General features: G+C 43.0%; 1 protein-coding gene across 4 annotated transcripts in view; it reads left to right on the top strand.

Annotated features, from left to right (window-relative positions):
• TRIM44 (tripartite motif containing 44) overlaps positions 1-14,746 on the top strand; it is a 117,352-nt gene that overhangs the window by 74,797 nt on the left and 27,809 nt on the right. Inside the window, exon 5 of one of the 4 annotated variants that reach the window (XM_019639533.1) lies at positions 9,135-9,200. The exons of 2 other annotated variants lie outside the window; for them this stretch is intronic. In XM_019639533.1, the coding sequence (XP_019495078.1) occupies positions 9,135-9,162 (28 nt within the window). In that variant the 3' untranslated portion in view covers positions 9,163-9,200. Of the gene's footprint in view, positions 1-4,737; positions 4,781-9,134; positions 9,201-14,746 lie in introns of those variants that run through there. One more of the 4 variants, XM_019639534.1, reaches the window with a different exon arrangement.

Below are 14,746 nucleotides of genomic sequence, written 5' to 3' on the forward strand. Positions count from 1 at the left end.
TCTCAGTGGGGGGAGAAACAGCATTTATTCAATGTATTTACAGAGCACCTGCTTTGTTCCAGGCATTGTGTTTGGTGCTAGGAATATAGTTTTCAACAAAATATTCAAGGTCCATGCCCTCAAAAAGCTTACATTCTAGAATCTCAAGTAAGGATTGAGGAATGTAAGTGGTATATAATTTACAAGCACATTTTAAAGAAACCTATGAGTTCCTCTCTTCAAACTTGTTATAGGAAATAAAACTTGCCCACTCCTTGTAGCTGGTAGAAGATGTTGAGAAGATAGAATAAAAGAGAAGTGTAGGTTGATAATCACTACTTAACACTCTGAGCTTCCCCTCGATTTTCCAGAAGCTTCACAAACAAATAAGTTGATGTTGCCTTTGCAAGTGAAACAGCTCATATCAAAATTTAGGAGCTCAACTGACAATAATTATGCTGGAAAATGTAATTTAGCCTGCCTAATAGAGGTGGGATTATTTCAAGGAGCTCTCATTAATGTGCTGTGCATCAACAAAGAGCAGCGTAACCTTTCTCTTATTAGATTAGTGCATGGTCTTGATGCAAAAGGCTGCTGGAATAATTCTCAGTCTCCTGTTCTAAGAAAATGAATTAAGCGCTTTGTAGAACTCTAGATGTGGAAGATGAAGTCAGTGAAGACAGAAAAGTGTGGCCACTTATTCTGAAGTCAACATTACCTTCTGTCATGTTTGCAAGTTTCATTTCTTTATTCACTTGTTTAACAAATTTTATCAAGTGTCTACTATGTGCCAGGAAGTGCTAGATGCTGGAGCTATAGTAGAAACCAAAACCAAACATAGTCCTTGTTTTCATGGTGCTTAAAATATAGCAATTGGTGTCTCCTCCACGTTTCAGGGGCATATAAGTCTCGGCAAATGTAAAGATTCAGCCTACTAAATAGATGCATTGCATGTGCAGTTATTATATAAATGGAAATCCTACAAGTCAGGGCTTCCCAGGTATATAAGACTGAACACTAATTGTTTGAGTGTCGATTTACACTTCTAAACTAAGGTTCCATGGTCCAATAAGTTTGGCAAATGCTGCTTATTCTCCTACCTCTTAAAGTTCCACAAATACCATGGAATAATAAAGCTTTGAGTAGGACTGTGATATCGGGCCTTCAGTGGCACCTCTCTGACCCTCTGTTTTCTCATCAGTCATCTGGGGGCAATAGCACCCCCTCTGTGTTAAGGATCAAGTGAGATAATATATGTGAATGACAATATGTAAGAAATGCAAATAAGAAATGTAAATGATGCTGTGTACCCTTCAAAGGTATAAGGCACTAAACAAGTGAAGTAGGATTGGATGATATAAAAGTCACAAGTGTTTTTATAATGGTATTTGTTAAGACATAATTGTATTTACAACCTGAGATTCATATAGAAATCTTTTAAATAAACATTTACTAGAATTAACAAAGGAAAGAAGAAAATTAACCTTGACACAGCACCTTTACAATTTACAGGGTGCACACAGACATCTCATTTCCTTATTCCAACAAACCTGAGAAGTGATTTAACTATCCCCCTATTACATAGATGAGGAAATTGAATGAGAATAAGTGACTTGCCAAGGGTTAGCCATGTGGAGCTGGACATGGCAACAGTCAGAACTTGAAGCACATCTTGTTCTACTTCCAGTGCCTTTGCTCTCATAGCTGCTTTTGTTCAAAACACAGCTCTCGTTTTCTCCTCCCTCTCTAACATGCTTCTACCCGTGACTGCTCCTTCTTGGTAAATGGCATCATTGTGTCTCAGGCAAGTAACCTAAGAGTCATACTGACTATCCCTCTTTTCTCACATTCCATATCCAGTTAATCAGCAAATCCTGTCAGACTTACCCTCAAGGATACATCAAACCCAAGAACTTCTCTCCACCAGCACCACACCCCCCTGGTCCAAACCACGTAATTTCTCTTCAAGAATCCTACTGCTTTCCCCCATTGCCACTCTTACTCGTCTTTCCCCTATCCACCTCCATCCCCCCTTTTTTTGTTCACATAGACACTAGAGTGATCTTTTAGGATACAAAGGGGATCGTGTAATTCTTCCATTTAGAATGTTCCAATATGCGTTATTATCAGGTCTGGAACTAGCTTCAGAATAACCTGGGTGGCCGGGGGCCTCTGGAGTCATCTGAGATGGAGCCCCAGCTCCCTTTCCGCCCTCATGCTGCGCTCACCCCTTTGCTCCCTTCAGCCCATTGCATCCTTATGTTCTGCACACAGACGCGGCATTCCTTCCTGCATTGGGGCCTCTGTGCTGTGTTCCCCTCTGTGCTTCGTCCCCAGGTCTTCGCATGGCTCATCTCACTTGATCCAGGCCTCTGCTGAAATATTACCTCTTTAGACCATCATTCCTCACCCTGCTGTGGTTATCTGCATAGACTTGTCGCTACATGAAAATGTATAACGTATTTAACTTACTGTTTTCTTTCTTTCCCACTAGAAAATAAGTGTCATGAGTGCCCTGAGAGCCTTGTCTTTTTCACCACTGTATTCTCAGTGCCTAGAACATTATAGGCACACAATTTCTGGAATAAATAACTATGGAAACCCTGTTTTTTAAGTTGTGGAGTGAACCCTGGTTTGGAAATAGGAAAACCTTAGACTCACTTGATGACATTCCCAGTCTGTCACCTTGCACAGGTCATGTACCTTCAGCCATTAATTTGGAGTCTGCTTTTGTTATCCACGAAGTTGGGACAACAAGGTGATAGAATTGGGGGGTGGGGTGGGTGAGGATTAAATGAGCAAATGAACTTGAATCCTTTGAAAATAGTAAGGTGTTGCAGGCATGGAAAAGAAGCCCTTATGTAACTTTCAGAGCCTGATCCCCCCAAGGGCAGCACTGGTAGGGAACTGACATAGATCCTTCTCTGTAGTGTATCTCTGCAGCTCTGTACCCTTAAGGCTTGGCAGACGCTGCCCTGGCAATGTTAGAACCATAACCCTAGGAGGCCCTTTCATTTATCCCCAAACTCTGGCCTAAAGAACAGCTGGCCCAAGCCATGTGGTTCCCAAAAGACCATGTGAAATAATGCTTATGCATCATAATTTTTGCTAAGGACCAACTAATATTAGGGTACCTAGGGGCAGTTCACTTAGGCAGGGCTATCTTAATGATGGAAAAGCCTTCTGTTGGTTATTCTTCGTCTCGTTTTGTTTCTTAGAACATGCCAAGTTGTGTTTAAATAAATGAGTAACGCTGTCATTACAAAATCCAGATCTAACCTTAATGCTGGTTAGAACGAGAAAGCCTCGTCCAGTGCAGTTGCCAGACTGATTGAAAGGAACTGACCTCGTCTTAAACACTGTGTGTCCTCCAGGTGGTCAGGAGTCCTTTTAGAAAGTCATCCTCTTTGCTGTCTTCTGCCCCTGGCCACTCGGCCTCTGTGGGGATGTAAGTAGTGCCAACCTCCCTCTCCTCGCACCTCCTCTAAGGAGCCACCTTTCTCCCGCCTGACCAGTGCAGGCACTTGTCATCCTGAAACATTTCTTTTCACGATGGAAGCTGACAGGTAATGCAGTAAAAATTTCGAATTGCTCTAAGTTGTGTTGTCACTTGTAGCACGGATCCTACAGCAATGAAATTTCTTCTTAGATAAGTAAAATCTAGTCAGTCACACAAAAGACGGACAGGGAGATGGTTTCTTCATGAAGAGGAGAGCTGGACTATTCCACCAGCCTAACCTGCTGCTCTTTCTCCTCCCAGGTTGGGAGGAGGTACCGAGGGGAGCTGTTACCTGCTCCTGGAGACAGCCTGACTGGCTGAGACAGGTTGAAGTACCAAGAGAAGCTTCAATAGTGGAGATTAGGGCCCTGAAGGGTGCATGTCTTCCAGCCTCCACGCAGGTCCTTCAGTTCTTTCTGAACTGCCAGTCAGGTTACCAGTGTTGGCTCTCTGTCAAGATGATGAGTGGGGGAAAAAAGAAGAACTGATTTCCTGTGATAGTAATCAGAAAAATTATAATAGAATCCACTTACTGAATACTTACTAAGTGCCTGGTAAGTGCTAAGCACTTTACACGTGAATACTGACCTGGGCTTGGAGGCTTTGTGTTAGTGGTAACCTTTCAGTTGCATAAAAGAGGTGTGCTAATGTTAGTAGTTAAGGGGAAGTTACTGTAAGAATGCTCAGGTAAGTGATGAGGGCCTCGAACAGTCTCAGCCTCCTTACAGACCTGGGGAGACATCATTCCGGATCTAGTGTCACACTGATGGCCAGTGTCCATGCTGCCTCTTCAGTGGCAGCTCCTGATGCTGTCCCTGTAGTGCTCTGCTATTGTGGAGACTCAGCTGCATGTCTGCTGTGTAATCTGTACACTCCTATGTTCTTTTCAAGGTCCAACTTTGTTTTCTCCTTCCATGAATCCTTCTTTGAGCCTCTAGTTTTTATAGTTCGGTTTTGGACTTAAGCGCTTTCTCCTCTATTTTATCATTATGTATATGCTCTATCATGCCAGCAGCCTGTGAGATTCTGAATGGCAACATGTGTACTTGATTTTTCTTCATCTCACCAACACACAGCAGGTCTGTTGCTCTATTTGCTAACTATACTTTGCCATATTTCAATCTTGGAAAATGGGGCTCATGACCATTGGCCAGTCCTTAGATGATAGTGATCATGGCCATAGTAGCTGACACCGAGTGAGGGCTAACTGTGTCAGGTGCTGTTATGAGTGTTGTGTCACGGTTCCATTTAATCCTTAGGTATCCTCATGGGGAAGAGGCTGTTTAACCCCCATTTTCCAGATGAGGGACATTTTAAATGGAGAGAGGAAATAATTGGCCCAACGTCACACAGCCAGTTAATGGTAAGGAACCAGGGTTTGAACCAAAGCCATCTGGCTGAAGAGTCTATGGTCTTAGCCACCTCTCTGCTGCCTTCTTCAAATCACCTTTGTAGGCTCGCACTAAAATGAATGAATGAATGAATGAAAATAGATAGTAAATAAATGAGTAATAGTTCCTCTATGCACATCTGCTCTACAGAGGGATTTTAATCTAACTATTCAGGGTTAGTTTCTTTGCTGTTCTCATTTAAAGCTACACACACGCCCTGCCTGCTGTTGGAGCCTTCTGAGAGGGGCAGGGGTGCAGCAGGGAGCGCTATGGAGGGAGTACACCGTGCTCTTAGGGCTGTGGCAAAAGAACCCCTGGACAGACTGGATGGGGCTCTTTTTCAGTCCTTGGCAAGTGATGGGCTGCAGAGGTGCTTTCGTGACAGCGGCCACTCTTAGAACTTCAGACATATGTGTCTTGTGCATAAGATTGGAAAACAGCGGCCTGTCTGAGCCCGCAGCAGTGCAGGCTGCTGTCTGCAAAGTCAGGGTGCCAACTTAAATGTGTCATCCTGAGATATTTCCCAAAATAGACACTTTTTGTGCTTACTCCCTTTCTTCTTTTGAAACAGTCTGTCTAGAAGGCGTTTCTCTTCCTCCCTGCCTTTGAACAATAGGGCTAGGAAGAAAGAAGTGGTCTCCTCCTTCAAAAGTTATGTCTCCATCAGACCTGAAAGTTGTTTAACATTCCGCTTTTGCCTCTGGAATTCTGAGTCAAAGTAAGGACAACTCAAGCCATGCTTCTGGCTCCCTGAGGACTGGGAGTGAGAAGCGTGAGCCCTTGCCCCGAATCTACCATCACCAGTCACAGCGAGTCTGCTGAGCCTTGACCAGTGCTTAGCCCACTGAGGGAATGGACTACTTGCCTGCGAGTTGCTTACCACCAAGGGGAAATGGCAGCGGCTAGTCAAGGTTATAATGTTGGGTTGTCAGAAAAGACATGACATATTTTTTCTCTGTTTTTCGTTGCAAAAATGTATCATGACTTTCCCGACAACCGAATATAATACATGAAATAATCAGACAACAGTAAGATAATACATGATTAAAAACCAAATGTGTTTCAAACTCTGACAGTTTTAAGAGTTCTCAGAATCCGTGTGATGCACTGGTTCAAGAATACGGGCTTTGGAGTCAGAGGCTCTGGGTCTGAATTCCAGTCTCATCACCTTCTAGCTGTATAACCTCAGCTCTACTGTTTAAACTCCCAAGGCCTTAGTTTTCTGATCAGCAAAATGGAGATGATAATAGTGTCTAAAATAAGGTTACTGTGAGGATTAATGAGATCATTATTATACATTCAGTAAAAAAATAACGTCTGACAGTTGGCTTTGCGAACTCATCCTGGAAAAAGTGCTACATGCCTCATTGCTGAATATCACTATGGTCACCTTCAAAGTACTCCCCTTGGGAAGCTATGCACTGACACCAGCGCCTAGTCCACCCTTCAAATAATTTTGGAACTCTTTTTCTGGAATGGCCATCAGAGCTGTCGTCGTATTACCCTTGACGTCCTAAATGTCATCAAAATGTCTTCCTTTCAATATTTCCTTTATCTTAAGGTAAAGAAAGAAGCCATTGGGGGCCAGATCAGGTGAGTAGGGAGGGTGTTCCAATACAGTTATTTGTTTACTGGCTAAAAACTCCCTCACAGACAGTGCCGTGTGAGCTGCTGCATTTTCGTGATGCAAGAGCCATGAATTGTTGGTGAAAAGTTCAGATCATTTAACTTTTCCACGCAGCCTTTTCAGCACTTCCAAACAGTAAACTTGGTTAACTGTTCGCCCAGTTGGTACAAATTCATAATGAATAATCCCTCTGATATCAAAAAGGTTTGCAATATTGTGTAGCAAGTTTGCGAACTTAATTGTCAGGCCTCGTGTATCTATCGAGTGACTTCTTTGCAGGCACTGTTATAAGTGCATGGGATATTGAAATGCTGGGGAAGTCTCAGTGATAAGAACATTTATTTCTCTCACATCCTACATGTCCACTATGGCTCACCTTTAGCTCTGCACCCTTCTCCTTCATTCTAAGACCAAGGGAACAGAGCAGCCCCTGTGTGAGACAGGCTGGCAAAGGGAAAAAAAGCAGGGACAGAACTGTGCAGCCCACCCCTTAGAGCAGGGATCACTGCTGAGGCAGAGTGAGAAGTGATTTCAGAGGGAGAAAAGTCCCAAATGCCTAGAAGATTCAAACGTTGCAATGATTCAGATGAAAGATCTTGAAGTTCTAGACTTGAATAAGAACAGTAACAGTGGGGAGAAAAGAATAGGTGGAGGGAACATGGAGAGGACTCTGTGAGTATTTGAGGAAGGAAGAAGAAAGATGGAGCTAAATCAAGAGCACCGGCTGCCTAGCCTAGCTGTGCCCCTCCTTAGTTACATAAACAAGTCATTGAATCTCTCCGGGCTTGAGTTTGAACCCTTGTAACACGAGAGACCTGCATTCACTGTGCCCCTCCCTGAGCCTCCTTCCAGCTCTGTCCCTCTGTGGCTCTACAGCTCCCACAGACAACTGCAAGTGGTGCTGTTGGGAGGAAAGGTTGGTTTGGAAAGATGCTACAATAATTATTTGGCATTAGGGGTATGTGCCTTTCTTCTTTCCCTTTGCTCATAGCCTCACTTTCTCCTTGGCTTTGTTGTAAATCCAAAAATGAGATAGAATTTATTTTTCATCTCCTAAATGGGATCCTGGGAACACACAGGGCCTTGAGGTCATGGGACTAATGGAGCCTTGAGTACAGTGGTTCTCCAGCATCTTTGGTATACTGGAATGTTTATATGCTCTCAGCATGTTCCATGTTACGATCACATCACCATGTCAGCCTGGGAGTCTGGGGGAGAAGCCATATTTTCCCCCACCCCCACAGCCGTAGCATTAGAAACTTCTGCCAACTCCACCTCCTTCTCAGTGGCATGCCTCTGCCTCTCTCTTATCCTTTACTTTTCTTTGCCTTGGGATAAGGACAATGGATAACTTGTCTGATTGGTGAGATTGGCAGTCATTTGGCCTCTCTTCTCTTTTGTGCAGGGTAAATGCGTTAACACTCACTGCACTGAAAAGACAACATGGCTGTATCTTTCTCCTCTTTTGCTTTCCTGGATCACTTGGTTTGGGCAGGAGGGGCCATCCTTGCTCTTCTGCTCTCCATTGCAGTAAGCAGCTTAGGAAGGAATTGCCTCTGATGGACCCAGATGGATCTTTGTTCCAACTTCCCCATCACTGACTAGATGAGTAAATTAAGTCACTCCTTCCCTGGGATTCAGATAACTGAGCCAGTGGGAGAGGCGGCCCGAGGCACCTGCTGTAGCCTCAGACACCAGTCCATCTCAGTCAGCCCTGTACTTTATTAACTGGGTCTCCATTAACAAAGGTTGATCAAAGTTGAGCTCCTTAAGTCTCTGTGCTCCTTGTTTGAAATTGGAGAATACCATGACCTTCAGCAGAACCCTTTCAACATCATGTCACAGTTGTTAATGGCTTTTCTCCCCCTTGTTCAGCTTTGCAGGTAGAAAAGTAGTGACTATTAAAGAGGAGACAGTTTTTTGCCATGCACCATAAGAAGTAGTTTGCAAAACTGAGTTGCCATCAACCAGCGTCTGCTTGACCCATAAACTCTGTTTCCAGGAAACTCAGTCCAGCTCCGTATGATGGCATCCTAACCATTTCAGGATAAATGCTGGGCTTGTACTTTCTTTAGATGGTCATTTCAGTTAAATGATTACTTTGACTTTTCAGTATTAAATTTATTGTATAATATGAGCTCAACAAAGATGAGAGCTGTGCTTAATAGTTTGAAGGTTTTTAATCTTCCTATCCCCACCCCCATCCCATATCCCGTGCACTATTTTGAAATACAACTTTTTAACTGGCAGATATGTAAATTCTGACATCATATTGGTACCTTTTTTTTTTAATTCAAATTAGAGGCGCATTCAGTTGAAATGGTTAAATCAATTTGTGTGCATAGTTGTAACCCCAGTTGATTTGTTACAGAAAAATTTTAAATCTTAATTATGTTTTCTAGGACCTTTCCCATGAGACAAAGCTAATGGGCATTGATTTATTCTACCAGCATGTGTGCCAGCCACAGTGCAAGACACAACAGAGATAAAGAATGAGCCATGGGCCCTGCTCTCAAGGCACTTGTAGTCCAATTGAGAAATGAAACTCATGAGCAAAAAATTATAATATGAGAACCCACATAGAGAAATGTGTTAATTGCTATGGGAGGCAGAGTAAAAAGTGACTAATTCTCCCTAGGAAATCGGGGGGATTTCACAGATGTTGACCCATCCAAGCCAGTGACCTGAACAGAGCCATACAACAGTAAGTTGATTGGTGGAGGGTGGAGAATGGACTTCATAATAGTAAGATCTGTTGGTTACAAGGGGATTTTGAACCATGGTTCACAAGGGGCAAGTGTGTACTCTATCACTATTTAAGTCCTTTGTCGGCATCGTGCTTAATTTTGAAGAAGGGAGCTTTGCCAATATTTATCCTCCTGGTTCTTAAAAGAGCGTGGGCATAATACAAATAAACTTGGCATATGTTGAGGCGGCCATAAGTAGGGCTTTTTCGACTTAGAAGTTTCATTCATTCATTCATTCCCTCTCTTTCTGTGCAATCTAAATAGAAAGAGATGTAATTTTTTTCTAAACCATCTTCTACTCTCTGAGTTGTTTTCTAACTGTGGCTCCTGTTTCTTACTGTATTAGTCAGAGACTGTTTGATTGTAAGGAACAGAAATCCACCCAAACTAGTTCGGATAATGCAGGGGGGATATGAAGAGGAAATGGTACATTTCGCCGGACCCAGTCAAAGGAAGCCTTTCTGAGCCTGGTGGAGATGGGAATGGGAATTGGTCAGGATAGGCGGTCGCTCTCCTAGTCTCCATTCTTTTCTTTGGTTCCTTCTCCTTCCTGCTTCACTCTCTGCCCCGCAGAGCAGCCTCCTCTATTTACTTCTGTCTCTCCTGTTCCCTCCCCTGGCACTGCTCTGGTCCCAGCTCTATAGCAGTTCTTCTGATGCAGGATTCAGTATTGCTTCACCACAGAGAGAACCCAGCCAATTTCATGTCTGTTAATTAGCTGTCCTTTTGTTAGGTTTTCATATCTCATCTAGTCAGCTACAGTAAAAAGAAAAGGTGTGTGGTGGGGAGGAGTCTTGTGGTTTATAGGGCTTCTTCTCCCTAAGATGGGGGCAGGGCAGGAGGGTAAATCGGAAAAGATGGGAAAAGTTGAATAATATTCCACTATACTGCCTTAAAATGGCAAACTGTAGTGTATAATCTAAGATGACAATTTCGTGTTTCCTAACACAGTTATTTCAATAGTTAGACAACAGAGTACTCCTAAGTGCCCAAATCTATTGTCCATCCCAGAACAAGTTCCATTTCTTACACACCTAGCATTTCACAGATAAACGGAATAGTGATCATTCAACCAGCATATGTCTCCTAACAGCACCTGTCTTCCTCATTTGCTGTGTGTGGCCTCTTACAGGCCAGGGCATATGAGAAAAACCATGAATTTGAAGTCACTGGAATTAGTTCCATCTCTTGCTAATTTGGTGACCGTGAACTAGTTCCAACTTCTTAGAGCCTATTTGCGGATTCACAAAATGGGGCTGACTTGTCCCTCACCAGCCACTAGGTACCTGTGAGGAACACATGATGAATATGTGTCGGAAGGTTTTGTGCATAGTAAAGCACTATACAGATGAGTTCAGTTGTTAATAAACTATGTAGAGGTGAGGACAAAGATAATAGGCTTTTATTTGACATTTAGCATGTGGTACTGAGACATAGACCCTCTCTCTGGCCTCCCCTCACCTAAGGCATGCTGTGGCTTTAGGGAAGACTCACAGCACACCAGATTCCTGGCTCTCCAGCTCTAAATCTCACGCACTTGCAGTTCTTTGAATAAAAGGTGTAATGGAAGGTAGTGCGTGCACGCTCCTCCATTAGTGTGCATATCACCATGGCTCTTAGTCCTGAAAGACTATTGCTCGTGTTTCAACTGGAACTATTTAAATCATAATAATAGTATTAAATGGGCTGTTATCTGGAGCGCTGCTTTTAATTAGATGGTGATGGTGGGAGAAAAACATGGATCACAAATTACTCCCATTTTGCAAATGAGTAACAGAAGCTAGATAATTTGTTGAAGGTCACTCAGTAAGTTGAAGAGCTAGGATTCAACCCAGCTCTGCCTGACTCCCAGCCCCACATTTTCCCCATTACACCTCACTACCCAGATCATGGAGCCCGCTTGTTCAGTCCAGTAATGTCTCATTGGGGCCCTCAGATCTCAAGGGGACCTGTGAGGATAGGAAAAAAAGCCTGTGAGCTATTTTTAGTATTTTTAAAGTGTAATGGGAAATTTTACATTGAGCTGCGACAGGGGCAGGGTATGTTAACTGTTCCCCATGGTGACCTAATTTGTCAGTTATTGATTATTTAATTCATGTAAGAAAACTAATTAAATATTCAAAATGCTGTTTGTTAGACACAGAGTTTCAAATCCTGAAGCCCATGGACAGTAAATGGGGATGGGTGGTGGTAAAATGATTGTGAAATACAGTCTGATCCAAAGACCACCAACTGATGGGTCCTCGGCTGACTTTGGCCTAAGGATGTGTTCTGTATGGCTCATAATGTGCTTTTTCAGTTTGTGAATACTGATCAGCACTTCAAAATTAGATTTCACATCAAACAGCAGATTGTTTTTCATCTTTTGAAAATTCAAAAGTTCTGTCAATATTGGGTCCGTATATTTCCCCATGACATTGTCCGCCTGGCCCCTTAAGTGGGGCATGCACTTTCCAAGTCACCAGCCTCCACCTGGCCCAATTCATTCACTCACATAATGCACCAGGCCGCTGTAAACATTTGAGTCTGTGATGCCTGCGCTAGGTCAGACTCCTTACTGTGGTGCTTGGTTATAGAGTCAAACCCATTACCTGTCTGCCTTTCATCACTCACACCTTTTGTACTGTAGACAGGTTTATGTCTTGGTCTTTGTATGTTGTTATTTTACGATCTTTCTTGCAGCCTTTTCTGTTTGGCTCTGCTATTGAAAACAGGAGCCACATTCTCATCACTTCAACAAACCTTACTTGCATTGATTAGGGGACTGGGAATGCAAAGACGAGTAAGGCAGAGCTCGCACCCTGAGAAGAGTTAATTCATGCAAACACCTAGCACCCTGATAAGCACCAAGTGCACATTCAAGACCTGTATGCTAGAGTATAGTGATTAACGGAATGGGGTTTGGTGTCATGGAAACCTAGATTGGATGCTGGCCCACCATCTTGCCCACTTAGGCAGTTTGTGGACTCTTCAGCCTCAGCTTTCTTGTCTGTAAAATGGGGTAGTCATAGTGCCTGAGGGGTGCAATGAGGATTGAATGGCCTGAGGCACATAGGTGGTTAGGCACAGTGTTTAACGTTTAGTAGCTGCCAGTGTAAGGCTAGACACACATGTAGTGGCACTCAGTTGATGCTTATTGAATGAACAAATGAATAGGTAGAATGCATTAGTGTAGGGAATTAATTGTGTTCAAATAGGCAAGGATGGTGGCACAGAAAGGGTCTCCAGAAGGCCTGGAGACCACAGATGTTTCATGGCTTTGAATGCTCTAGTTTCGATGAGACTAGTGGAAGCTCATGTTGTGGCAGAATCGACACCCAAAGTGCTTTAAAACAGGTTTATTAGCTTACCTTTGTTGAAAAACACCAGCCCCAGTTTAATATAAGTTGATATAAGATTGGGAAGCAAGGAATAAATCTCTCATAGTCTTGCAAGGTAGACTCATGCTCAGTGTCTTGAGAATGTACTCAGGACTTCACAACTGGCCTGATACAGCAGGTTGAAATTTCTCTGAGGAATCATTGCAGTTGCTAAGGTGACTGCTAGGATGGTTGAAAGCATTAGGTCCTTTTCCCAGGGCTTCTTGATTGCTGCTTCTTTTTACAGCCTTCAGGGACAGGCAGAGGGGAACTAATTTATTTACTGTGTGCCATCACTATCTCATTTAATTGTTACACTGATCCTCTGAAACAGTGTGCCATACAGGTGACAAGACTGAAGCTCAGAGAGATGAAGGGATATGTCCCAATTCCTGTACGTCTTGTAAAGGACAGGACTGGGACTGGCTTTTTCATAATTTCACATAGCCTCCCAAAGCCACCCTCACCACCTCTGAGATATGATGGCCGTCAACCCCATCCTTTCTCCCGCTCCCTAAGGGAAACTCAAGCAAAGGCCAGCAAATAGCTGAGTGAACACACACTGCCCACTTTCTTTTTATTCACTTTTAACACATGTTTATTGAGCACCTACATTATGCCAACTACAGCTCTTGTTGCTGAGGATGTAGCGTGAACAAGACAGATGAGATCCCTTCTCTGGTGGAATTTAATTCTTGTGGGAAGAGATAGACAAAAAAATGAAAAAATAATTTCAGATATCAGTGTTAGGAAATGAAACGGGGTGATTTGACAGGACACTGGTGAAAAGAAGTTGTTATAGATAAGGTGTTCATAGAAGGGCTATGAAGGTCACTTTCGAGCCAGCCAAGCAGAAATGGGCACGGGGTGCGTTACAGGCAAAGGGAACAGGGAGTTCAGACTGGAGGCTGGACACTGGTGACTTCACAGGAAGACCACTTCACCTTTTAGACTTTTTAAAAATGTCATGCTCATAACAGTGATTTGTAATCTGAACGATAATATTACATCATTTGATGTTGTTATTGTTCTGGGTATTTTGGCAGCGGGGCTAGTAATCTTACTTCAAGAGGGCTGTGCTCTATACAAGTCATGGAGATAGGAAGAGAGAGGACAGAGAAGTTTACATTGTTTCCTGACAGAGGACCACACACCGTAGGCTTAGGAGCTGCACTGCCTTCAGGGATGGTGAGGGCGCAGACATGGCAGAGTCGGCAGGAAGCTTCCAGAAGGCCTGGTCACACACAGACGTTGCTCACACACCTGGAAGGCAGCCGCTGCGTGATGTGAACATTTGTTTTGGTGCCAAATGGGAGGATGTCTTTAGTTATCACAAGAGGTAAATTCTAAAATTACAAAGAAAGAAATAAAATTATTTTTGTGTAGCTAAGTATGAACTAAATATACAGAATACAATAACTTAGGGAGTAGGAGTAGGAATAGGGGAATGTCATGAACTCAAACAAGGATCAAGTGGAATAACTTTTTAGACAATAAAAATCACTGCCTAGCCCTATGCTTCGCAACCTAGCCTCCAAAAGTAGTAACAGGAATTAGAAAGCTATTTGCAGTTTCAAAACTATGAATGGAGGATAATAAGGCTACACAGGCTATTATTTACTTCATGTCCTTTCAGATCATTCCTTTGTTGGCTTATTCAGTATTCCAACAAATACTTAATGAGTTATCTACTATGCACCAAGTATTATACCAAGTGCTAGGAAAATGTTTAAATGGCTGAAATAGGGATCCTTGTTATTGAGACATTTTAACCAACTGGTGAGGCAAAGAGACAAGGAAATGGATGATTACAAAACGGTATAACATCTACTGATAGAGGCGTTTATGGGGTGCTTTGAGAAGTCCAGCGGGCTGGGGAGTGCTAACTCAGCTGGGGATGGGGTCTTGGAAGGCTTCCGAAAGGAGACATTACTAAATCTAAGTTTAAAGGGCACATAGAAATGAGCCAGATTGGTCCAAGGGAATGCTCTCCTTGGCAGAGAAAAGATGATATTATTTATATATAGGGCTTTTAATTCCCCCAGAGTACTTATACATTGTATTAGAATTGTGTTCAGTTTTGAGTTAAGAGAAAACCCTGGTGTCAGTAGCTTCAGCAGAGGTTTATTCGTCTCACATAAGTG

Source organism: Hipposideros armiger, unplaced genomic scaffold (genome assembly GCF_001890085.2).
Source record: "Hipposideros armiger isolate ML-2016 unplaced genomic scaffold, ASM189008v1 scaffold_44, whole genome shotgun sequence".
NCBI classification, from domain to species: Eukaryota; Metazoa; Chordata; class Mammalia; order Chiroptera; family Hipposideridae; genus Hipposideros; species Hipposideros armiger.